This window comes from Peromyscus maniculatus, chromosome 11, assembly GCF_049852395.1.
Source record: "Peromyscus maniculatus bairdii isolate BWxNUB_F1_BW_parent chromosome 11, HU_Pman_BW_mat_3.1, whole genome shotgun sequence".
NCBI classification, from domain to species: domain Eukaryota; kingdom Metazoa; phylum Chordata; class Mammalia; order Rodentia; family Cricetidae; genus Peromyscus; species Peromyscus maniculatus.
Genome location: NC_134862.1, coordinates 75,379,010 through 75,405,915, shown reverse-complemented (window position 1 = coordinate 75,405,915; position 26,906 = coordinate 75,379,010). Strand labels below are relative to the sequence as shown.

Sequence of the window (26,906 nt, the reverse complement as noted above, 5' to 3'; positions counted from 1 at the left end):
CCAGAGCTACTTCGTGAGCCCCCGAGACCCTATCTCAAAAGGGGAGGGATACTTAAATACTTGTTAGTTAATTAATAAGACTTATTTTATCGTGTCAGTGCATTAAATAAAGAGTAAGGTGAAAGAGTTCTGGTCAGACAGGAAAAGGAAACGGGGTGTAAGGAGAAATTAGCAACTGAAAGCATGTGTGAAGTTCCCCTCAGTTTTCTTTTGCCTGCGCCTTCCTTCAGGGAAATGGACTGTGCTGTCTTTATCTCTTGCATGCCCTGCACATCCTTGATCATTAGCTTTTCCTTCTCAGCTTGTGACTCATTCCCAGTCTCCTGCGTCAGAATTCTACTAATAGTTCCAGGGAAGAGACAAACACAAATACCAATTACTCACTGAGGATATCCACTCCTGCCACAGCCAGGTATTGGGGGTTCAGTACGTGGGCTGGGAACCCTGCCTCACCTCCCACGTACACAGATTGAAGTCACTGAAATCCACGATGCCTGCAGTCTTAACCTTCACAGCTTGCAGTCCTGTTCCAATGCCTCCAGGAAAGCTGTATTTCAACATCTCTCCACCTCTCCACCCACCTTTGCCCCTCGGTCTCTGCTCTGCACGAATTCATCTTTCCCTGAATAAAGCTGATTGTCCCCCTCACCAGCCCCCTTCACCAATCATCTCATTTCTGATCTGTAGTGCTGGACAACTCGGGCTCATCCTGAAGTCTCCCCTTTGCTTCATTTTTTGACATCTCCTTTCTTTCAAAGTGTTTCTCAGATTTATCATGGCATTCTCGACTCCCACTGTCTCCACCATAAACCAGATGCTCGTGAAGCGCACCTGCACGCTGTAGTCAGGGCTTTGTTCTCGGTCTCTGAGCTCTCTCCCACCTCACCACCTGCCATCTCTGCACTCAGCATTCTGCCCATCATGGTGGCTCTCCCACTTGTTTGCACCACTAAGCCCCAGCTCTTCTGGAGAGGTGTCAAGGCCCTCTGTAATCCCCATCAAACCCTTCTATCTTCTTCCAGGCAGCTGGACAAGCTAGACACTGACTTGTTCACATTTGTGCACTGGGATTTGACTAAATGACCGACCTTGCTTCTTTGGGACAGTCAGCAGCCCCACGGTTTTCCTAACTCTTCCTCATCTCTCCTGGCCCAGTTCTGATCTCATCTCCTCCATGAAGACTGTAATAACTCCAGCTCTTTCGTCTTTGGACTCTTAAGTACCATATTCTTCAGCATCTAATTGTCTTAGTAAAGATCCATTCCCTCCTTTGAGAAGCTGTATTCTACAGTCTGCCGTCCCTCACAGTGCCTGGTACAGTCTCGAACCTTGAACACTAGGAGGGGATGAGATCACTATTTAACCACATGATCATAGTTTAAGTTACAATCTCCTTCCCTTTATAGTTACTAGGAACATTAAAAAAAGAAAAAGAAAACAGGGCTCAGAGTATCCTGTAGTCCTAGGAAAGACTAATATGCACTCCAAAAGATACCTGCCTTAGCTGGAAGGGTCCCATTTTGGGGATGGAGATCACTGTTTCCCAAAGCTACATCACTGAAGAACTGACTGTGCCTATCCGCAAGGAATGAGGGAGGGGCCCAAGCCAAGCATGGGGTGGGCAGTCTGGGACTACATTTACCACTGTGGCTTCCTCCAGTGGAGTCACTTGGTGCCAAGGGAGGTGGATGCGGCTTGTCCATCAGCATGCCAGAAGAGGGGGCTCCTCCCAAAGGGACAGAGGGGATGGAGTAGGGGCCTGGGACACCGGAGACAGAGGGAGGGTACCCGGCCTTGGCTGCTTTCCCTGCTTCATACACTGTGGAGGGAGATGAAGAGCAAGAGAGATTATGTAGTCCCACCCTCCACAACCCTCACACCCCAATCCCTGAGGTTCCATTCTTTGAAGGGAGCACCTAGACAAACATGAATTCATTCTTCCAAAACTGAACTAGTTCACTAGGACCATCAGAACCACTCTACCTTGGATTCCTCCGGCTCCATGGAAAGGGCAGCAATATGAGGAACTACGGTGTTTAGAATCCGGCAGCTGAGCAACCCTAGAGTGGATCTAATAGCTGCCATGGCAGCATCCCCACTTGGAACCACCCTGTCTACAAGCTACCATGGTCCCTCCAGAGGGGGCTAGCAAAGGGTCACTCAGGGATGCTTCCAGGAGAAGAAAAGCAAATGCTGTGTATGAACAAGGCCCCTGTCTGTGTTTTCAAAAGCAAAGCCAGTAACCCAGTTCCTTCTAACATTTTTATTCCTAAAGATTTTAAAGATAGAATGTTCCTCTCTCTTTCAATAATGTATTTAGTTTATGGTTGGGATGTCAAACTCAATGTATTCCTGGGCTTGACTAGTAAGCTAAATCTGTGAACCCCCCAATGAGAACTGGTTCCTGTTGTGGCCATGTTCATCATATGAGTAAAGAAAACGGATGGGTGTCTGCCGGATGCTGCCCCAAAGTCACAGTTTTTACACTCCACTTATAAAAGGAGGACGTTCTCTGCATCAAAGGAGAATGACCAGTGCAGGTTTTCTCTGTTTGAATGCTCTGAGGAGAGGGTGCAGCTTTACCCCACAACTTCACCATTCCGATCCTGCCCTTCCTTTAATCTACAGTGTCCATGAGCATTAGGAATGCATGGCAGGTGTGGATAAACAGCATGCAGATGTGCATGGAGCCGAGGAGGGAAACAGGAATGGTCTTCCCCGAACCCAGAGGTAAGGAGTAGAGGAGGAACTCAGGGCACGTGGCTGTCAGATGGAGAGGTGACATTTCTTCTGATCACTCTCCATCTCCCCCACGGATCCCTACTCACAGGCCTGAGGGCAGCAGCAGGTATCCGGGCAGCATGGGCAGCGGACATAGCAGCAGCAGCTGTGAGGGCAGCATTGGCACCAGCAGATCCCCACCAGCACGAAGAAGAGGAAGATCCCCAGGATCACCAGGCCGACAAACACCCACTCTGGAAGGATGCACAAAGAAATCTACTCGAGGTAGCCCTCCCTCCAGGGCACGGCATACACGGATGGGTGTCTCCCTGTAAAAGAGGTGAGTGGGAAGGACCTGGGCAAGAAAGGGTGTCTAACCAGGATGGAGGGGCCCCAGACTCATGAAGAACTCAGGGGGAGATATGCTAGGGCCCAGAGAAAAGAGAGCCAGGCGACCTGTATCTCTTGAGGTACACTGAGTAGCCAGCCCTGTGACTGGAGACTTTGGGGTTCCTGACTGGAGGAAAAGGTTCATCTACTGACTGTATCAGAAAAAAGTGGTGGGACAAAATCTGGGGGAGGGGAGTGTCTTGTGTGCTGGGCTTCTAACTCGGATTCTGTAAATGCTTATCTTTTATAATGAAGTATATTGTTTATAAGCTAAAAATTTTTGCCTTACATGGTGATCCATGCCTAAAGTTCCAGCACTCAGAAGGCTGAGACAGAAAGATCAAAGCAACTTGCACTACAACGTGAGACCTCAAACAAATAAACAACATCTGCAAATCTAAATCTTGAGGGGCAGGGAGGCTATGTGCCTCCATGGCGTGCATAGATGGTCTTTATGTCGTCCAGGCTCAGTGCGTATTCATCTACTTTGCCGAGACACCTTCCCTGTGATTAGCACCAGGGCAGAGATCCAAAACTCTTACTTAAACTTCAATATCTATCCACAGTTAGTGAGAAAAAAAAGAGGCATAGTTTCAAATAGAGAAGACACAGCCCCATCTCCAAGGTAGGGGCTTGGTTTGATCACACTCAAGATGACCATGGCAGCCAGCATAGCCAAGAATTTAGTGGCTCAGGGTGCTGATGAATGGCAAGCTGAAATGAGCATGGCTAATGTGTTTGTCAGCTTCTATAATTTTCATAGCTCTGTCTGAGGCTGAACATGATTTTTCCTTAATTCGCTCATCCAAAAGATTTAAAAGGCAGCAAATTCTATCTGGTTTACATAAAAGTGACTTGTGACTCTCAGGTGACTTGTCTCAGTGTTATGCTATTGGGCTTGGGAAGAGTCCACCTTGTCCCTGGAGACCTGGACAGACTGGTATGACCCATGCTTTTCTTTAAAAGCTAAAAGACCAAAATGATTGAAAGCCGTCCACTCAAAATCCCTCTATAATGAGTTCAGTACACAATGTTTTTCTTTAAGTTTGGTTATTAACTATCTCTTCCATTAAACAAATTACTCATTTGGAAACCTGAGAACGTGACTTTTACATGGAAAGAGTTTTATGACAGTGGTTGAATCATTTGACCTTTGGTTGGAACCTCAGCTCCTCAGAGAGAAAACAAACAGCTCATGTTTTCTGAATGTCCCCCACTTATCCATCTGCACTACATTCAAGTCCAGGCCAACCTCTCTTCAACTAGGGACTGAGAAGCCTTGGTGTCTGGCTCGAACTCTGTGGGGGACACTCCTGCTGAGGGTAACAGATACCACGAGGCTTTAGACGGGGCCTTATAAGTAACATAACTTAAGGAGGTGGAGTTTTCTCGCTGAGGTGGTTTAGGTCAACTCTAGGGAAATAGAAGCCGTTAAAGATAAACGACCAGCAGGTTATATTTGAGAAACAAAGGAATTCTATCTGAGCCTGGTTGGCAGAGCATGACTCCAATCCCAGCACTTGGAAGACAGAAGAAAGGATCGCTATGAATGAAGGCTGGCCTGAGATGCACACCAAATACCAGAGGAGCCAAGTCTACAGTAGCAAGACCCCATCTCAGTAAATAAACAGGTAAATAAATAAATAAACCTGTGAAAGGGTTCCTGGAGTCAAAGGGAAGGAAACTGAGGTGAACAGGACTGGATATAAAATACAGAAACTCTTTCTTGGACTTGAGAGACACATTTTTACTTTGAAACATTATATGTGACATTTTTACCTGTGTAAATAAATGCTTACACATTGAGGGAACTTTTGCTAAAGGTGGTTACAATGAAAATGTCTCTCTGTGTTCTTGAGAGCCACATCAACAAAGAAAAAGTCTGAGGTAGGTCAGCCAGCTAAAGATAAAGGGCTGGATGAATTCATAGAAAACAATTAGCAAGGCTGGGTTTTGAAGACTCTGGACATTTCTTAAGATTTCAATCAAGCCAAAACCAATGGCCAGGGATATTTTATATCTCTCTGTTGCTATTAGAAAGACTTTAAAAGTCTGGCAAAAAATCAAGGCTAATTATACACTTTGCTATTCCTTCTATGGAGACAAACCTTTCTATAGGTCATTGTTTCATTCTCCTTGAGTCTCCCTCAACTACAAGCTACGGTGCAGCACTGGATTGGTCTGTATGGCTGGTACCTTCACCCGAAGCTACACGAAAGGATGTAGATATGTATTTGGGGCAAGTTATCTTGACATATGGTTTATGGATGCCTAGGGATTTCCAGTGTCTAAATATACAAGTAATACAGGTCTGTGAACACATGGTTTGGCAGGAAGAAGGAGGACATGTCTTTTCTAAGTTTAAAAAAAAAAAAAGATTTTTGGTAATGTTACAAAAGGTACTTCCGTTTAACATGATTGCACAATCGTGAGTGAGTAAAGCATATAATTTAGGAAATAAGGAATACAAATAAATAATACTTAAGGACACATAACTATCTGGGTACAGGTGAAATACTGAGATGGGCCTCAAGATAAGCAATGATGCTTTATGCCTGACACCGAGGGACTAGGTCCCTGTCTCCACTTAGTCTTAATTCCCATTATTCATTGAGGGCCTAGGAACAGAAGGCATACAAAAGGCTTATCCAAGGGGTTTAGTTCATCCTAGAAAAAGACAACAAACATTATACAGATAAATGTACCTCCCCCCAATCAAACAAGGAATTAGTGACTAATGCAGAAGCAGGCAGATGAAATGACAGCAAATAAGAGTTAAATGATTGAATACCTGGCATGATCTCCACAGCAAAACTGGGCAAGAGATCAGCAAGCAGCCCTGTCCTGCCTAGAAGACGTAGAAGGAAAAGAAGAAGGAAAGAGGTTACTCCAAAGAAAATGCAGCCCAATTTCTGGCACCCACCAGTGCCAGGACTTTGTAGGGCCGTTGCTCTGTATGCTCTGTGGTAGGAGAGATGCATCGGGGCCGGGCTCAGTCAAAGGCAATAACTATAAGCAAGCATTTCTGGCAGCCATCCAAAGGAAGGCTAGGTGGAAGCAGAAAAGGAACCTTATCTCTGACTGTTTATAGGAAGAGGACATCTCTGCCTCCATGTGAGAAACCCTGCTTGAGCAGACTGACATACACCATCTTCATCTCCGTGCATTCACACAGCCTTCTCCACACACTTCAGTGGAAAGTCAAACCCATCTGTATCTAAACATTCCATCTACATTTTCATACAATCCATACACAGTCCCATGTCCACATAAAAACAAAAGTACATATTTGGTTTTAACTTAGAATTAACTAGCTACACGGTTCTATTTATGGCTTAAAGATATTTCAATGATTAAAATGTTCAAAAGCAATGAAGAGATAACGCTAGACTGGTTACACACTCCTCTACACTCCTTCTGGCTTCAGAAATACTCTGTACATATGTATATGGTATGGGTTTTCCATATGGCACCCACAGCTGGCGGTGTATGTACTCAAGAGCCTTCTGTGTGATATTGCCTAGAAGCTTCAAAGCTGGTGTCAAAGCAGGTGCTTCTCGGGGGCTCTGGGAAGCAAAGAGCTGCACAGGAAATAAGATGCTAGAAGATGTGAAGGAGGAGATTATCTTGCCTTATAGAAGCTACCCTGCATGTTTTCACATTAGCAAACTTCCTTTGTCTCTGACTTGTGATGATAAAAAGGTTACTGTGATACATCTAAGGCATACAACTGAATCCTCCTTCATTTTGGTGCATGGCAAGCATCTCCAGAATAGCACTGTTCAATGACAGTACAACACCAACAACATGGGTGATTTTAGCTTTTCTGGCAATGACATTAAGAACATACAAACAAACAGAAACAATTAACCTAATATCTTTTTTTTTTCTCACTTACACCAGTATCCACAACACATTGTCATTTCAAGGGCTCGGTCACCACATGAAGCTGCTGAACATCATACTTCTACGGGTCTGCAGGGTTGTAGCTTATACCCGAGATGACTTTCCATTATGAATCTAATTAATGTCTTGGACCACAACATACCTAGAGATGTTTAAAACATTGGCAGCCTTGAATTCTGAGTGGTAAGTACAAATGAATCTTCTCATTTAACTAGATGCAACAATAAGTATATTTATAAGTACCATTAATCTAGATTGAACACACACACACACACACACACACATACACACACACACATACACACACACAATGCACACTATATCTTTCCATCCATCCATCCATCCATCCATGCATCCATCCACAGAACTATTTCCATATAAAAAAGAAACTTGCACCCATGGATTTTGCTCATTGAGAAACAACTGTATTGCTTCCTGGCCTTTTGGCTAAGATCCAGTGTAGGAAACAAAATGTGTGGTTTACATTTTGAGTCTAGAAGTCATTGGCTCCTTGTTCTACACGGAGGTCCATGAAAAAGCAGTTCTGACAGTGGTCAAAGCGGGAAAGGCACCTCTGGGTCACTGGGGGAGGATCCAGCAACTGGGGAAGACAGTAGTGAGTAGGGAAAAAACATCTTTGCTTGCCCTGTTCCTCTGACCCTCCACAATAGCAGGAGGGTACCATGGTCACACGCACCCTGGTCAAGCCTCCTGGAAGGGAGACGGGTCCACATTTGGAAAGCTACATGGGTACTCCAAAAGACTACTCTCATTGGCTGATGCTTTAGACCAGCTCAGCTGCGGGAAGCCCTGACAAGAAGGGCTCTCCCCTTGTACCCCCATCTTTGCACAACTGGCGTGGGAAGACGGCCCTGAGGCTTGCAAGGTCCCTTAGAAGGAGAGCCAAGCAGGCATTAAGAGAGGTGTCCCGAAAGAGACTTCTCATGCTAGACTTTGGCCCCTGCCTTCACGAAACACTAAGAAGTGCTCTTCAATGCTTACACAACTCCCCAGGTGAGAGATGAGATGGAGTCTGGGACCAAAATCTGAGCACGTGATTCAAAGCACACACTGATCTCATCCGGAATGTTCTCTAAAAATATGCCTTGGAAACTCAACAAGGGAATAAACAGATGGTCAAGGATTTAAGAAATTTGGATCTTAGACATCTCTTTCACACATACTTAGTATTCATTACCATATAATAGGCAATTATCAAGGGAGAACTAGACAAGGTTTGTTAACAAAACAGTTGTCAGATGCTTAATGGTAGACTTTTGTTGTGTTTCCCTCCCGCAGACAATTGGTGTGTGTGTGTGTGTGTGTGTGTGTGTGTGTGTGTGTGTGTGTGTGTGTGATTTTTAGTTAAACGAGGAACTGTGCTTATGTTCATTCTGCAGACCTCCTGTCTACCAGTGTTTAAAACATCTCCAGGTGTGCTGTGGGCCACATGACTAATTAGAATCATAACATAAATTTACTCTTTACATAAGCTACCAATTTGTAGGCTGTCTCGTGATTTTAATTCTATGATTTATAGATGATGGATAGGTGTGTCTACATATATATGTGCATATACATTTTAATTATTTATTTATTCATACATTCATTTTGTGTTACTTGAGACAGAGTCCTGCTATATAGTCCAGCCTAGCATGCAATTCACAATCCTCCTGCCTCTGCCTTTTGAGTGATTAGATTACAACTGTGTGTCACCATATCTGGCTATGATAGCTATTAACTATAAGACATCCATATAGCCAAAGAGGATTTGGTTTTCATACTTATTCCACTTGTTATATCAGGAAAACACTGGGATACGAGTCAAAGCGGCCCGGGATGCTTTGCCACTGATTTACTTGGTAACTCCTTCAGGCAAATCCCTCCCTTTCCTGGTCTCAGTTTTCTCATAGTAGATGGAAGGACTGGGATGGAAGGGTGTATGTATATCTTGATTTTTTTTTTTCTGAGAGAGTCCTGATTTATGCCCATGACCTTGATGTAATTATTAACAGACACTGATTTTTGTTTGCAAATATCATCATTTGGACAATTAATGATATGGTCACCATATTGAGTTCTCAAATCTGAATCTCAGTGAATGGGATTCAAACCCAGATGTGCATAGGAACAAGCTGGTGATGCAAGTGAGCACAGCTGGCTATGAGTGAGACAACTGAGAACATGGAGGGGGTGACAAACTGCAGTGTCCTTAGGGGGCCACTACTGTTCCACTCTAGCCAACAGTTGCCCAGTGGAATGTAGTAGGTGATCCTCTACTCACGTTCACCCCAGATTTGATGGTGAAATATTCTGATTTTAAAACATTAAGCAAATTAATTCGTATATTTTTAAAATAGTGGATAAGCCAAACAAAATATGTCTGTGGTCTGTACAGAACCCTGGGATCATGAGTTTGCAACCTCCAAAGCTACACACACACACACACACACACACACGGGGGGGGGGGGAGGGAGGGAGGGAGGGGGAGAGAGAGAGAGAGAGAGAGAGAGAGAGAGAGAGAGAGAGAGAGAGAGAGAGAGAGAGAGCTGGATTTCCCCATAGGCTGTTTGGGTTACCCCGACAGTGTCCTAACATTGCTTTCACATGCAGAATGACAGTTCTGGTTACCAGCGTTCAAATTAAGATTTCAAAACAGCAGTACTACACACTGCTTCCTTGCCTTTCTTCCTTCTGGGGAACCAGAATGGGCACCATATGAGAACATCGGAGAGACCTTTACTCTGCACTCCAACCTGTCTCATTTTTTGTAACTGAAAACTATGAGCTAAAGAGGGAATGCATCAGAAATGCACATAGAAGATTCACAAACTTTGACACTCCAACAGGGAGGTCTACATCAAGTTTCTCATTTTCCCTGAAGCAACAGTCAATAGCTGAAGCTTCCAGAGGTAAAGGCTTCCCATAATGCACTTGAGTAGAGTTAGCCCCAGGGAGGCATGAGTGAGAGAGTCTTGCAGTGAAGTGAGCGAAATTAAATGTCTTTAGGATTCAAGACATAGCGAGAGTTTGGGGGCAGCAGACAACACCACTATATCAACAGCACGGGGTACAGAGCTCTCTGGCTTCTGCACCGCGACTCTGATTTTATTGGAGCGAAAAGCATTTTAAAAATTGAATTTATGCTGGAATCTTTATATTTCTGAAAAGCATTTTGCTTCCAGCTCCTTCCCTAACAATTCCTAAGACATGTTACTCCTGTCAGTTAGAAACACGCTATCGTTTCTTCTATTCTATCGCATCCAGCGAAGGTCTGCTCTTGAGAGTGTGGAAACAAGAGCGGTAAATACACCCTGGGTCTCAGCAGCGCTTCACCATGCCTGCGAATCACTGTTATTCTCCCAGGATTCAGCTTAAGAGAGGTAATTACAAGTCACTTTAATGTCTGAGGGAAAGATGGGAAGCAGACCCTGTGGATAGAAGGCCATATTTACTCTTTTCAAATCAAAGCTCAAGCGATCAGTAGAAAATATGGTTTTCATGTAAGCACTCAGTTTTCTGCAAGGCTTGCAAAATCCACTCCTTCAAGGAAATTTCCACATGAATAAGCCAAATGCATCAAGCACACCAAAAGCTTGTGCATGCACACACACAAGCACCAGTTTCGTAGCATGCTGGTCTACACTCCACAGCCACACGTGGTCCTTGGGTTGAACGCTCAGAGTAGAAACAAGCACTGTGAATGCACGATTTGCATATCTTACCTCCTAATTGTCAAATCCAGCTGTTCCCTCACATCACCACTTTCAAGTATCCCCAGTTGAGCTTTTTGCACATATTCCTGGAAAACCAGCTCTCTTCCAAATGTCCCCAGCTCACTCATTCATTCATTCACTCAAACAAAGATGTGTATATTTTGTCAGGTGGAGACGGAAGCGGCAACAGAGCAGAGTCGCTTGTGAGGCTCATTTTTAGCCACACCTGTGAAGCTCGAACACCAACATAAGAACTCCAATTTAGTCACTTGTTTCTTTGTCGTAAGACTTACTAATCTCAAAGGGCCTTCTTCCTGCTATGTCTGTTTTTGCCAGCCTCCTTGGACTGTGTGTATGCCTGGGTGTGTGTATATATATATATATATATATATATATATATATATATATATATATATATATATATATATATATATATATATATGTTCAGATGTGCCTGGGCACATGTGTGTGTGCAGGTATCTGTGCATGTGTGCACACACACGGAGGCCAGAGATTGACATCAGGCATCTTATTGAATTGCTCTCTACCCTATTTTTTTTCAGGCAGGGTTTCTCCCTTGAGCCTAGAGCTCACTGATTTGGCTCACCTAGCCAGAGAGGTTCCTCTGGTGTCCTCTATCTCTGCCTTCTATGTGCTGGGACTATAGAAGTCTGTTCAGCTGGCATTTACAGAGATTCTATGTCCTCATGCTTGCTCAGCAAGTGTTTTGACCTGGTGGCCATCTCCTTTGTGCTTTGGACATCAGGATCCATCCGGTCAGGGGGCTTTAGCCAGAGACAGTCCTTGCCACACTTTCTACGTCTCTGTTCCATAGCTTTGTCTTTGTACATTTCATAGTTCACTTCCTAGTGGCATTTCTCCCAGGGTGCTAATTTCTTTTCTTGGTAGCCAGGGCCCTCGAGCTAGAAGTTCATTGCTTTCCTTAGGAAAACAAGTGTTGGAACTGCCTTGGTCAAGCACTTATTGCTCAGTCTACAGGACTCCAAAATATGTTCTGACAGAGCCCTGGATGGTTGCTACAATAAGATGCTTCCTCTGCCAAGCTCCCCAGGAACACTGCACACACCTTCAGCAGAACATTGATCTCTCAGCACTGATTCCTTAACAAGTGCCTCCGTTTGCAGGCTGGAAACCCCTTTAGAACAAAGACTACGCCCTAAGCTTAGCATCTCAGCATCCGGTACCAGGACCCCCTCCACCATCCATTCATTGGATCCTTTGAGGCTTTCCAATAGCAAATCCCCACAGTTTGGTAGGCTGGGTTTCTAGCTAGGCTTTTGATATGTTGCTCAATATAGTGGCTTCTACCCAATCCAGGAGGCTCTTAATAGGAAGTATGAAGGAAGTGTTCAGTTGCCAAAGCATCCACGCAGCACTTTTCAATGTACAGCAAACCAAGAATGTACTCCAACCAGCAGAACATCTTGCCTTCTAAGAGTCGGGAAGCACCATCCCACTCCACACCAGTGAAAATAAAGCAAGCTAGTGTATTTCGAAGAGCTCATTATAGAGATGTAATCTGAATATAAATTTTACCCCAAAAGATCGCTCTTGTCCATGCCCTTCATACTTCCATTCAAGTTCTGATAGTCCAAGCCTTCCAAGTGTAAAGGAAGGCGAAGTTCTAGATTTCCTACAAACTTGTTTTCAGAAACTAAATCCGGCTCCTTGGCACACAATGGGCAAAGACAGGGTGTTGGGAAACTCGTGGAAGGGAGGGAAAACAGCACTTCTTCCAGCCTTATGATGCCCAGAGCACAGTGACCGCTATCCATTTCTTTGAGTAAAATCACTAGAGATGCTCTCAGGTGTGCCAACATACTCTGTGAGTGAACTTTCTCGTTAGGATGACAGCAAATGCCTTTCCAGTTCCGTGCAATTCCCTGCTCCCCCTTGTGTTTAGTGCACATCTCGGCTTCATCTGCTCCAAGCTTTCCTTAGATGCCCTGGATCCGTCTTCAGGGCTGTACTGTACCCACCCTCTGCGCGCTCTGCTCCAAATCCTCCAAAACGTTCCCTTCCTACATCTCTGAGGACAGCACAGATGCTTTCCTCTGGACCTTGTATGTATGTGTAAAGATGTTTCTATGGCTATGCTTTAAGGGTTGTTTCTATGGCTATTTAAAATGCCAAATATATTGGAAATTTCCCAGGGGCACACACATGCCTGCTTTTATTCTATATTCCCATGGCAACCATGCTTCCAATAAATATAGTTTATGACTATCTGTCACAGTGTGGATAGAGCCTCCCTTTCCTTTACATATATTTATAAACTGTGTATTTAAGCATTTCATGTGTTTATCTTTTCTTTTTGTGTCTTTTATATTTTAGTTCACTTTAAATTACAGACTTAGAGGAGAATAATTCTGACGGTGAATTCTCTCTGTAAAATGATTACTATTGGATCATTTGCAATTAAGTGGTAATAAATGCTTCCAGATTTTTGGCAGTGGATTGTAAGCTTGGTCAAAGGCATTGACTTCTTCTATTTACACATTTTAAGTCATATTTTATTGCTAAAAATGGACCACAGAGGTTAGTCCATACCACAGCCCCCACCTGGTATTTTCAAACAAACCAGAGAGGTTAAGAATCTGAAAGAAAGTCGTATAGCTGCCTAAAAGTCAAGCCAGGAATAGGACTACTTACTCCACCTGTGCCTTTTGCTCTCATGATGTCACTGAGTACCAGTCTTGGCTTATCCTTGTTGTAGGGATATATAGGAAGCTCTTCTTTGTCTCCTGGCATTTGGACTGAATGGCTGCAGTCAGTTAGTGCATCTGGAATTCCTCTACTTATATAACGAAAGTATAATTTTTGGATGTAGAAAACGTTGGAGATGGTTGAAACTCTGGGCACCTCTTACAGCGGCAACTAGAAAATGATTACTGGATACATCATAACACAGTGTGATCTAATTAAAAGGCATTCACCGCTGCTGCAAACTAATAAACAACAATAAAAATGATTGCAAAGGTACTTAGGCTGTGCAAAGTGCTGCAGTGATCCCACTTCCCACCCTGTGAGAGTGAATGGATGGAAAATACCATTAGTAATACAGCATGCTTGACTTGGTCTGAGGTGAAATGCGAAAGAGAACCAGACTGACTTAAAATTGATGAGGAAGGGGCGATGCCACTGAAGGGGGAAATTGAGTTTTAGAGGACCAGTGTGATTTCTTGCACTTATTTGTGCTGGAAACAGACTAGCACAAAGACATCCCTCCACCACCACCACCCCCGCCCCCCCCCCCCAGACTACATCCAATATTCAGGGACCACTACTTTCTTTAGCGGGAGGCGGGGGGGGGGAGTTGGGGGGAGGGCGGGAGACGCCCCGAGGTCACAGCAAGCCAACAGGGTACGCAGAGAGGTCATGCAAGGCCAGAGTCCCTGCTCTTTCCTTGGTGGCCAGCCCTCTCAGTGTAAGGGGCTTCCATCATGGACCCTTTCCCAGAGCCCTCTCTGGGAAGCCAATTCAACAAAATCCGAGGCACAGTTCTCCGCTGAACCAAACCTGCACGCTTGAATAGCGGCAGCTGGCTTTGAAGAAAATGGAACTGTCTCCTGACCGGCTTTGAGGGGCTGCCATTCTTTCCTCCCCGGGCTGAGCCGATTTCCCAGTACCACCCACTCCAGCGCGGGGCCCCGCATCTCCGCCCCCGCGCTGGCGGGCGCTGGCTCTGCAGACCACAAAGCGAGCTGAGCGCGCGGGTTGACCCAGCTGCTCCCGCGCCACCCGGGGTAACCACGGCAACCGCGGTGGTCAGGAATGCACGCTAATTGAAGGCCCCGTTCCTCCCACAGGGATGAGCAAAAAGTGAGGCAAAAAATAGTGAGCTGGGCTGCGTGTGAGGAGGGAGGGGAGGCGGGGCTCAGCTCCAGCCTTGGCCCTGGTGGATGAGGGACCAGGACCGTGAAGAGCGCCTGCCAGGCCTCATTTGTTTTCTTAAATGACGCAGGGCAGTGAAAAGCTGTGACAGGTCAGAAATCTTAGGATATATTTTCCAACCAACTACCACACCGTGAAGGCACCATGCTTTCGCTGGGCCGCAATGCTTGATTTATGGAAATGAAGGGAGATGTAACATCCCTAAGTCCTCATAAATGAAATGCCAGCAAGCTGTAAGGGCTGGGCTGGCCAAAGGGAGTGGACAGGATTCTGTTTTGTTCAGATCACAGGAGGCTCTTGAGATGGACGACCACCATTAACCAGTTCTGAAAAATGCCCGTCTTTGAGCTTGGACTTGCCATAAATGACTCCTGGCGTTCCCCCTCACCTTACACTCTTAAGTGTATCCTTGTGTAGATTATAAATTTTGTCACTGCCTTCCCAGGCCCAGTCAGATAGCTCCTAATCCAAGTCATGGGTCTCCTCCAAATGCCACTAGACATCACTGAATAAGCTCTACAATCGAGTCCTTGTAGTTAGCTAAAAGCCAGCCTCTCAGAAAATGGGGCGGGGAGAGGCTTCCAAATAGCATCCAAAATGAGGCAACCCAAAGACAAAATGGGTGTTGGGCCAATGGGGCTCAGGTGTTATTGAGAAAATATGAGTCTGCTCCTAATGGGTCAGTTCACAAGGGGCCCGTTAAATCCCTTAGTGCCCATGGACTGTGTTCAGCAGGAGCCCCCGACATAGATGCCCCTAAAGAGGGCTCCCTTGGATTAGGGATGGTGGGACATGTAGAGGATGGCAGGGTGGGAGGAGAAACTAACATCTGAGTTTTTAGTCACAACAATAGGTCTTGGGGGTAACTTTTATGACCCCTCTCCTACTTCCACAGATGGGGAAACTGAGTTCATATCAGCACACCAGGGCTGTCTGGCCCCCAAGCCTCTGCTCTTCACATTGGACCATGTCCTGTATCCAAAGAGAAATTTACTCACCACCACTGGCGCTTTTCAGTGTGAGTGACTTGGCCTGTATTAGGGAGGTTCCAAAGCTTCCCCAGCCTCGACTCACCGGGTTCATAACTCCCGGTGAGTGTGGCGAGTAAAACCAGACATCCAAAGGTCCCCAGAGGGCAAATCACCCCTCTGCTGTGAGTCAGCGGCCTAGATGCTTACTATCCAAGCACAGCTTTAAGGTTTTCTTATGCTGTTCTTCCATCACAGCCAAACTGTAACTTTTACCTTCACAAAAGACACAGAATTTTAATAGGGACAAGATGGCTATTTATGTATTTTGTATCTTCCTGGTGTGGGGTCCCAATACAACTAAAAATACTCATTACATTTTTAGCCTCATTTAAACAGAAGTCATAATTGAAGCAATACTGATCCGCTCTGTGGTGTCTATCAACGAGCAAGACTGGAGTTGGGCAATGAATTCTTGAAGCCAAGAGAAGTCCTTTCAGAGCGTGGAAGGCTTGGCCCCACATCTCTGAAGGAATCATATCTCTTCCCCTCCCAGCTACAGTCACTAAGGGGAGGCAGGACTCCTCCTGATGCCTGAGGAACTCCTCTGGCCCTTCTCTCTCCTCTATCCTTTCAACACATTTTCTCATTTCTTATAAAAACAAGAACAACCGCGCTGTCTAAGTAAGTTTAGGGCAGAGCCAGCCAGAGCTAGGCCAAAGAGGTTGGAGGAGAGAGATCAGGGCATTGCCTAGAAAAACCCAGTCCTCATTTTCTGTCCCTCTGTTCATGGGAGTCTGTGGGGTTGTCTCAGCCCCCCTGGAATCCTGAAGGTGCAGGTGTGTGCTGAAGTAGGATGTTCCCATATTTGCTAGGGGTGAGTCCAAAACACCGAAACATGATCAAATCTACAAATGAAATGTGGGCACGCCCAGACCCTAAGATGTTCCAAAGGTTCTCTCCAGACTTATGGCCAGAGTGTGGCTCTCTCTGTAATTCATTTTTTTTTCTCTTCCCTCTGCCAGGAGTAAACTTTCTTCTTCTCCAATTCTTTTGCCCTTCTTCCTCTGTTTGTAAATCTTCCAGAGAGAAACAGCCGCAGCCACTCTCTGAGATCAAAGTTTTAGCAAGCAACAAAGACCTCCAAGGAGGCTGTTGCCATGGGAACTCTGGGAGCTGAGGCCCTTCTAATAGGCAAATCTCCTTGGTTAGCAGCACCAGGCTGTGGCTGGCAAAGAGGGAGAGGAGGGGGAGGGGGAGTCTTGGCAACAAGTAGCCTTTCTGAACAGCCTGAACTAAAATCACTGGGATGTGGGACAGGGTCCAAACTGGAACTGCAGGAATGCAGGGGTGGGTGCTAGGACATTCCTTCACAATCTTAGGAAATACTTCCATTAAATATCCCTAGAGTCACCTCGTGGGAGATGTCCCCCGCCCCGCAAAATTTCATTGATTACTTATTCAGTTTGTAACGGCTTTTTAAAATACCAGTGAACAGAACAGAGACGTTTATTTATATCAGACATAGAACTGTGAATAGCTTGAATTAAAAAAAAAAATAATCCATGCCCGCCCATTCCTCCACTTGTCTAGGTAATAGATGCTGTACTCTTGGGTAAGTCACAGGAGGAGATGGGAGAAATAATAGGAACATGACAAGAAAACAAAGGTAATTCTGCAGCATTGTATTTATCGGGGGGAAAAATCAATCCCAAATTAGTGCTTACTCACAAGGACCTGCTGAGAGCACACCTATTTCTGGCCTCCTCAGTTAGCACTACATTTGGCCCATAAAGAAGCAGAAACTGATGATGAATTCCACAAAATGTTAACAGTGTGTGTTTTTGCCTGCCTGGCATTCCTTTCGTCTTCATTTGGAAACAACTGCCTGGTTTCCTTTAGGAAACTGCTTCTCTTTCCCTCTGCAGCCCCAAATGGGGGTTGACTGTATCCCTTCAACAACAGGGCTTTGCAGGAAGTCTGCAGAGAGACGAGCTCTATCCTCCCGAGATAGACGGGGGCAGGGGCCTGTCCAGGTCCTCTTTGCTTCATGTGAAGAGAGCCTGCCTGAAAATGATGCTGAGGACGGAGCAGACCAGGAGGTGGAGGCAAGGAAAGACCAGCTCTTTGGCCCACTGATCCGCCACCAGGACTCATTGATCAAAGCTGGGAATACCCCTGGGGTTTGCTTGGTACCTAAGACAAAAAGACGCACCTAAGTTCATTGGAGCCTCCATCCTTTGCAATCAAAATACTTGTGGAAAACATGACAGCTCAAAAGAGTGGGCTTTTCAGGGATAATTTCTCTTTCTGTACTTTACTGTTTGGCTTAAAGTATGATCAATAAGCATGATCATTTTTTTCCCTGAGACAGAAACAGTATTAAAAACAAAGCATTGAATGGTATTGGAGGAATTGTCTTCTATGGAGAATTAATTTTGAAATCTGGGGTCTTTGAAATGGAGTAGAAAAAAAAAATCATTGAAAGGTCTCTGGAATGCCATTTTGTTTATCCTTGTATCTAGGCAACCTGGATTAAACTTGTTCTATGTGTTAAAGCTCATCAGAGAAGGAGTTTCTGTGATTTCTCCAAACCATCCATAATTTCATTATAATAATTTGAAAAGCCTGTTATTTACCATTAGGAATGTCTCCCTTAGCTTGAACCTAAGCACCCTCTGGCTCATGACCTCTTATTCTAATGCCAGGCTAGAGGCAGGAGTGTTCGCTCAGCCTCATTTCCACAGAGGCTCTGTCCCCCCTTTTAAAATTAAAGGCCTTTAAACAACAAGCCTCCACCAGGGACATCAGAAAGAAAAGGTCAGGCCCTTAGACTGTCCATAGAAAGAAGTAAGAACAAGGTGAGCTGCTTTTAGATTTTAAAATAAAAACTTCCCTGCATGAGCCTTCCTGAAATGGTGAAGTCTTTTTCCTGCCAGCTGGAGCTGCCCCGGGGAACTTCATTCCTAACCAAACAGTGGCACGGTTCCAGGTTATAAACAGCCAATCCTTGCCACCGATCCCAGACCAATGTCTAACCTCAGGTGGATTATTTCTGGACACCCCCAACTTCAGGGACTGTCTGCTGGTGCAGCCCTACCATCATCCACCCTGTCTAAATATTTCTCAGGTATCTGTCTCTGTCATCTCAAAGCACCAAAACACTGTGTGCTTTTCCAACTTCAGAAAGACTTTACCCTCTGAATCATCAAAAAGACAGCAAAGGGTGTTTGGGATGGTTTTCCTGTTTAATGTCGAAGCAGTGGTTGTCCTCCGGTTGCCATGAATCACACATCTTCGGGTATTTCTGAAACCGCTAAATGAAGCATCCATAGCCATGGAGGGAGGGAGGTTCAGGTGTATGGGGTGGGAAGAGGGTGAGTCATGCTCTGCAGGGAGGTGTTCAATGGAGACCAGAGCAACTGTGCCTTTGAAGTGAAGGCCTAGGTCAATGGTTATACAGTTTAAGGAAGAGATGTAGAGAATCAAGGAAACAAGCCCAGGGCAAGTAGAAATCATGACCTACACCCCCCTAGCAGCAACCACAGTTTTTAGTACATAGCTTAATCCATAGTGTCTCAGTACACATAGGATTTGTGGTACTGTGAAAGCAGATAAAGTCAGAGATCAAGACAATGGGTCTAATCATCAACACTTTCTAAAAAGTAGTGTGCAATCATAAAAGCAGGGCATTGATTTTCTTTAATTTGGAAAATGAAGGGAATAATTTCTGCTCTCCTACCCCATACAAGTATTACAGGAAAGCATTGTGAGTTAATTTCAGTGTATAGTAACATTAGTGGTGGTCACAATGCTGCCATCACTTTGGCTGATACCTACTTGGCCAGGGGGAGGTGAGGCCGGAGGAGGTATTCCTGTATTCCTTCTCTTTATATTGGGGCACTACCCCCAGGAAGCTCTGATCTCCCGCGCAGTGGCCAACTGACCTAATGGACCGTGCTTTCTCTCTTAAGGCTAATGTTTTTTTGTTGGGAAAATACAAGAATGGAAAATAACATTTAAGTTGTTTGCTTGGTTTTCCTTTTTCTCTACCAAGGGAGCCCTAAAGATATTTTTCAACAATTCCTGCAGCATAAACCCAGGAGCCCTGGAGCATCTCTGACAGTGCTGAGAATAAGTGCTATGTTAACCGCTGTTACTTTTCTCTGGGGTGTTTACAAAATGAGTAAAGAAGTGCTCCATGTCACTACCAGATCTAGATCCTAAAAAGCCCTAGATGACCATTCATCCATTCTCACTTTCACCCCCTATCCCCACTCCTCCTTTAGCTGGGAACGAAAGTCTCCAACACAGCAGAGCTAAACAAAAGAGAAGCCTAGAACCACGTGCCACCACTTGGACAGGAACTGTTCATCTGACTACAGCAAATGTGGAAATAAACTTTTGGGCAGAAAAGTCACTGATGTTTGTATAAAAGCTAATAAATTCTTTCCCAAAAAGGTATATTCTTTAGCTCTCTTTTCAATTTTGATATCTTCCAATGCATTTTTTTTTTTGCTTCAGTTCACCAGAACCAGTACTTTGAACCATAGTTTCTGATGGATCCATCACTAATAATTACTTAAATACCTAGATGAAGACTGTGACCAATGAAGTCAAAGCATCTCATCTCACTTGTAGATGTCTATTGTGTCAGTCAAGCCAACAAAGACACATGCAGTATTCAGTAACATTTAAGAGGCACAAAGTAAGAACCATCTATAGCTCCTGCCCTTTGTCATTTTAAAGTGTCTTTAGGGTAGAGCCCTCCTTGATATAAACATGGAGAGATATTGGTCCTTGGCTCTGCAGAGCCCCTCATTCAGTGCTACCAAGGAACTCTGAGTTTTGTGAGGAATCGAAGACAAGTACACATACAGTATCGGTGTTACCGCTCTCACTAGGTAAAACCAGCACACACCACCAAGGGCTCTATTCTTGGCCTTGTTCATTTTACAGCAGTGTCTAGGGTGATTCATCTACTCTCACATGGCTCTGCCTGTCTGTTGGTCATGATTCTTAAACCCACTGTCCCCTGTCTTCTCTTTCCTCTGATTTCCAGACTTACATTTGCAATTGTCAGCGAGCAATTTACCATGGACAATTTTGGGTAACACTACTTACGTTACTTACTCAAAGAAACTGGATTCAATCTATGAAAAATATCCTAATGAAACATAGACCCTAGAGCTCTGTTGGTGTCCCACAGGAGTCAGTGACCTGTGGTGACAATGGTCACTGGTGACCATTGTCATTCGAGCCTTCCTTAAATTCTATATGTCCAAAACTAAACTCGTCCCTCTGCTTCTATACCTGCGTGCCCACCATGTACTCTTAGTTAAAGGGATGGCTGGTTACCCACCTAGTTAGAAATCCTTGTATCCTGTTTGGCTTATCTCTCTCACGGCCTTCTATACAGCCCCAAGATCGATTGCTTTGATCTCAGAACTGTTGTTAGGGTGTCTCCATTTCCTGTTCTGGTTCAGAATCTCATACCTTTCATCTGTGCTTCGGCCAACTCCATTTCCTACCCCTGCTCTGCTCTCCTGCCACTCATGAACCACCTGCCAGGCATACAGAGTAGGTTCCAATGCCTCGTGTACAAAACTTCATTCCAAATATTTGAAAACAAGTCCTTGGGTCTTCAAGTGCTTTTTTTACTAGAAGGAACCCACTAGCCATTCCTCACAGAAAATTCAATAACCATTAGTTCATGTTGTTGTAATTAGCAAACTGTGAACCCCAGAAATCTTTCCAGGCGACTCTATTCTTTAACAGAGAACCGAGAAATCAGGTTGCTTTCCTGGTCTCACAGAAAAAAAAAAGACCGTCAAACAAAGTGGCTTGCAGAATATAACAACCAAACAACTAATTTTTTTTAAACGTGACAGTATTTTGAAAATTTTTATGAAGGGCTGTCAAAGATAAAGACTCAGGATTTTGCATTTAGTACTTTGAAGCACTCAAAAAATTTCATAGATTGAAACCAATTCCTTTAAATAATTAACATAAGTAATATTGCCCAAAATTGTCCATGGCAAAACTATCACAGTTTGGACATTTCTAATTAGTGTGGAGAGGAACAGAGTGGCATGTGTCCCTCGGGCGCATCGGAGTAGAAGCCCTGATTGTAGGCAGAGCTCTGATGACATTGTTCCTCGTTTTCATTCAGGGTTCTCCTCAGGGCAGTCCTAATTTCTGCTCCCCATCTCTCCTCCCATCACTGGTGACCACTGTCGTCCAAGCCTTCCTTTCTCTCACCATCTGCTGACCCCTTTTGGCCCCAAGATCGGCATCCTCACCCCACAGTTAGCTTGGATTTAATCCAGAGGGATGTCCACCGTGTATTTGAGCTCATCCTCAGATGGTACAGCTTTCCCTCCATCCATTTCCCCCAACATCTGCTGAAGCGGAACCAAATTATCTCGAGTGGTTTTTTTACCTGGCCTCCTTTTCCTACACACACAATTGCTTCTCCACAGATGGCTGCCTCAGTCAAATCGCTGTGCTCACAATTATCTAACTGCGGGCTCAAACTAACTTCTTGTTCCTACAAACTCGGCTGTTGGAGTCCTGAGATTAGGCAACAATGTATCTCTTAGATCCTGTCTGATGTAAAAAACCACTGCAGGTCTCAAGTCTTACCTCGCCGTGTTCTTGACATAGTAAGTCTTCCACTCCTCTAATTTCCACTTTCCTACAAGCCACAGCAGTTAGAGTTTATAAGTTGGCCCTAAGGATTATGTTTAAGTCAACCTTCTAACAAGGAAGACCAGTATTACCTCAGTTCAGTTTGTAAAATGTAAGACTGAGACATGAGAGCAATTGCTTTGTCAAAGTCATGACAAACAACTAACAATTCTAAATAGAAAATGCTACTTTATCCTTGGGTATTGAGTTTCTCACAGTGAGTGGGTAAAAATCAGTTTTAAGCTTTATTTCCCTTTCAAACAAGGAATCCTTGCATGTTCCCACAAATTAGTGTCAGCTAACTTTTAGAGGCTACAAGAAAAACAAACAAATAAAAACGCAATGTCTTCTGAATCCTGGCTTAAAGGGTACATCACCAATGATTTTTCCCCCTAAAAAACCTATATCTCCCTTGATATAGGTTTTTTTCTTGTTTTCTGTGTTGGTTTAATCTAAACTTTTATGTTTGTTTGTTTGTTTGTTTGTTTGATCTAACCAACATTTATAAAACACAAAATATGTACTCAGTTTTCAAGGAGACCATTTCCCACTAACATTTTCCTCCAATTCACAAGAGGAGAAGTAGCCAGAGTAAGGAGTTTCCAGTTATGAAGCAGTTAATATTAATAAGATGTATTTGCTTGAAAATAACTCAGATGCTTCCCCCTCCAGGTAAACTAGCGCAGGTCTAAATAGCTCTTCTTATGGGATGCATTTTATTACTAGACTCTCCCGTTTACAGCCATCTTGCCTCCTAATTATCTTAAGTAGAGACAACTGAGTGTGAAAAGACTCCCGGGGTCTTCAGATGTGCTTGCACACCAGTGGGTTCTGATCTCTCTTTAGGCTGTACCATACTTCAAAGGCCTCTGGCATTTTCTTGAACAATTAATTGCCACATAAGAAAGACAAGAAAAGGATAAGGGGAAAGAAGGTTAAAGATGAAAGTAGGAAAGAAAGGGGCGTTGAGGAAATGAGAAACATTTCTGACAATGCTCCAGAAAGAGTCATAGCCTTCCAGAAGCAAGACTCGATAAAACAGCACCACTCAGAAGAGAACCCCCTACAGCAGGCCTGTCTGTGCACAAAAGATGAAGACCATGCATGCCGTCTGCAAATACATGCAGGGAGGAAGGGGACATAATGCAAGCAGGCTAAAGATGAAAACGTTGCCCCTGGTTTCCACTTACCCAACACCAGCAGTTCCACGGAATCCTCATTCTTGCCTTCCAGGTCATCCGGGGTGGTGATGATGCAGTAATAGAGTCCGCTGTCTCCCCACATGAGCTTTCCGATCTGAAGATCTGCATCTGTTATCACAAAAGGAAGAAAGGCACTGAACAATGGGGCCTGGGACAAGAGCGCCCTTCTGGGACATCTACACAATTCTGTTGCTTTGCCTGGAGAGTGGTTGGAAAAATGCTCGCTTTATTTCGAACAAAATAATACAAACTAGCATCCTCAAGGCAAGAGAAGCAGAGCACAGCCACAAATAGATCTAGTTCCAGTCCACTTTCAGGAGTAGTTGATAGCTTTGAATTAGGCCTACAATGGCGCCTAAGAATCGGGTAATTTCCCAAATAATTCTGGCTGGGTTCCTAGAAATAAATTGATTTCTTCAAATAATTTAATGATTGAATAGGTCATGAGATTTGTGACATTTTCTTATCTAAAGCTTTAGGGAACTGGAGAGAGGGTGGAATTGATTCCTCTACCTGGCTCTGTACTTGTATGCACACACCCCTTCCCCAGGAAAAGGCATCTTTAGGAAAGTCCACTTTTCAGGGCCAGTAAAGGGCAGGAAGGACAATGTCCAGGTACAGAATGTCTGCCTCAGGTTCTTCCACTAAAACTCATTTCAAATAGTCCTGAAAACCATCTCTAAGACTGGAGGTCAGGCTCTGAAAGGCAACCCCGGGGGCTTATTTCTGTGTTCCCGACATACTCTATCGTCTACACTCCCCTCCCTGTCATCCAGAGCAACACGCCGGGACTCCTGATGCTCCCATCTCCCACAAGATCAGACCCTTGAGGAGCTGAAAGGCTGACCTCCCTCCCACTCCCTGGGTCGAGAACAAGGGCACCAATACCATGAACTATGGTGATCTCTCTGCCCCTGTAGAAATCTCCCAGGGTAACGGTCGAGCCCTGCTTTGAAGCTACCACTCGAACGGTCCTCCTGCTGTCTAGACAGTCCAGGTAGGGGTCCCATTCCAGGTTCCTCTTGCTGAGAGCTTGGGCCCTGGGAGAGGACATGCCCAAGGATTCCCCCATGCGGTCCTGGCAGTAGGACTTGAACTTCCACTGCACCACTGCAGGCTGATGGGAGGATGTGGAGAAGTGGCAGCGGAGAACGGTGGGCTGGAAGAGCATGGCCACCTTCTTCTTGTCGGGCACTGTGACCTGCAGGCCTTCGACCATGGCTGCAAAACAGAAAGAACACGTCCAAGCCGTATCCGCGTCACGGGCCTCACCCCTTACCACGTGATCACATCATCGCTCCGCACACCCTTGGTCTGCCCTCATTTGGGCTCACAGGTTCAGGTTCTCGTCCACGGTGATCGTGAGGCAGCCAGTCACACCGCATCCACAGTCACGAAACCGAGTGATGACTGTGTGCGCTTAGCTTGTGTTCTTCTTTTTACACAGTCCGGGTTCCGAGCCCTGGGAATGATGCCACCCACAAGGAATAGGTGTTTCCACCACAACCTAAACCGGATAACCCTCACAGGCATGCCCAGAGGCTGTATCCCAGGTTATTTATTCTAGGTCTCATCTAACCACCACGCTTGGTAAGACATTCTAATACCAATCAGCTAGCTTCTTGCCTCCAGCCTCACCCCTTTGACATAACTCTGTGTGAGCACCGAGTCTCACAAATACCAACAACTTAATGTGAGCCATGTTAGTCCACATCTCCAGGTCTTGGCACATGATAATCCTTGTTTCGGGAAGGCTTTGCTTCACTTCCCTCGGAAATTTGTTCTCCATCATTCAAAACAGAATCCAAAGGCCTCTCAAAAGGCATCCTTTGACTGGCTTGTCCCTTCCTCCCTCATGTCAGCAACATATTCTTGTGTACACAGTTATTGTTAGCGATTCTGCGAGGATTTCTTTCCATGCCCTTTCAGGAAAGCATAGTATATTGTCTTGCCATCCTGGATTAGGAAGCCCAGGGGTGCTGAGAAAATACCTGATAAATAACAATGAAATCAGGAAGTATGACTTCAAGAGCCATTGACGTCCCTTCCAGATGGTGACTCAAGCGAAGGGGAAGAAATAAAGGAGAAAGGCAGTCTCTCCACAAAAAGGAGATCTCAGATCCAAAGCAGTAGAGTAATCAAAAGCAGAAAAGACACGAAAACAAGATGAGAAGGGATAATTACAGTGAATGAGAGACCAAGGAAATTGGAGAGACAAAGAGCCTGTGCAAACTCACTAATAAAATCTAGAAATTCTAAGCAATGAGAACACAACTCCCTAAGTGATGGGAGAGTCTAGAATTTTGAGCCTAGAAACATGTTAGAAGCAAAAAAAGTGGCGGGGGGAGAATTGTGATGAGAAGCAGAGAAAAAGAGTATAAAGATATATGGAAAAGGTTCCAGGCTGAATACAAGAATCACCAAGTTGACTTCAGGTAGCTTGGAACAGAAGGCGTTTCTTTTCTTTTCTTTCTTTCTTTTTTTGTTTTTGTTTTGTTTTGTTTTTTGTTTTGACTTTTTGGGACAGGATTTCTCTGTGTAGCCCTGGCTGCCTTGGAACTCACTCTGTAGACTAGGCCAGCCTCAAACTCAGAGATCCACCTGCCTCTGTCTCTCAAGTGTTATGATTAAAAGCATGCACCACCGCACCCAACATGAGGCAGAAGGTTTTGCCTTAGAACTGCCGCAGTGAGACAGGTGAGGAAGGTGCTTTTTGGTGACAACCTTTTCCTCTGTGTCTACAGTACACAGCACTCACCCTCATAGCTCAAACACACTTCTTAGGCACAGGCCTCCTTACCGAAGCAGCCTTGACAAGAGTAAGATGTACTCATGTAGCCGGGCGGTGGTGGCGCACGCCTTTAATCCCAGCAGAGGCAGGCAGATCTTTGTGAGTTCGAGGCCAGCCTGGTCTACAGAGTGAGATCCAGGAAAGGCGCAAAGGTACACAGAGAAACCCTGTCTCGAAAAACCAAAAAAAAAAAAAAAAAAAAAGATGTACTCACGTCTCCTGATTTCCAGACCCGTATCCCTCCTCCATGAGAGGCACAGTGAGAAACACAGGCCCTAATTCTCATTATGAGAAAATGATTTCTTCATTCCATGGAATTTGGTAGTGAACACAAGAGAGTGTTTTGGACCAGCCATGCGCTTGGAGGCTACCCATGAATAAATAAAGGACTGGATGAGCAAATATATGACTATTAGTATGAGAATTTTGAGGGCTTTGCAGAGGGAAGTAGTAAGTGAGTCATAGATCGCATAGTATATTAAAATAGTGTTGGCACCAAACAGGAAGGGCTTGGAATATCATCTGGCAACATACTAGTAGCAAGGCCTTAAAATCTGGGTAGCAATCTGAGATTCATTTTCCTCACCTACCCAGTAAGTATCATAAT

At 44.8% G+C, this 26,906-nt stretch overlaps 1 protein-coding gene and 1 long non-coding RNA gene across 7 annotated transcripts in view; one reads left to right on the top strand and one right to left on the bottom strand.

The window, feature by feature from the left end:
• Window positions 1–26,906, bottom strand: part of Ildr2 (immunoglobulin like domain containing receptor 2) — a 61,604-nt gene that overhangs the window by 20,498 nt on the left and 14,200 nt on the right. For 2 of the 6 annotated variants that reach the window (XM_076547920.1, XM_042258518.2), the window contains exons 2-6: window positions 24,397–24,729; window positions 23,497–23,616; window positions 5,903–5,959; window positions 2,829–2,975; window positions 1,643–1,819 (exon numbers count right to left, since the gene is read on the bottom strand). In XM_076547920.1, coding sequence (XP_076404035.1) covers window positions 1,643–1,819; window positions 2,829–2,975; window positions 5,903–5,959; window positions 23,497–23,616; window positions 24,397–24,729 — 834 coding nt within the window. The remainder of the gene's footprint in view (window positions 1–1,642; window positions 1,820–2,828; window positions 2,976–5,902; window positions 5,960–23,496; window positions 23,617–24,396; window positions 24,730–26,906) is intronic. The other 4 variants (XM_076547923.1, XM_076547922.1, XM_076547924.1 and 1 more) reach the window with 4 other exon arrangements.
• On the top strand, window positions 17,200–20,080 carry LOC121821335 (uncharacterized). Its single transcript, XR_006062088.2, has 2 exons — window positions 17,200–17,285; window positions 19,906–20,080. It is a non-coding gene; the product is annotated as an uncharacterized LOC121821335 (long non-coding RNA).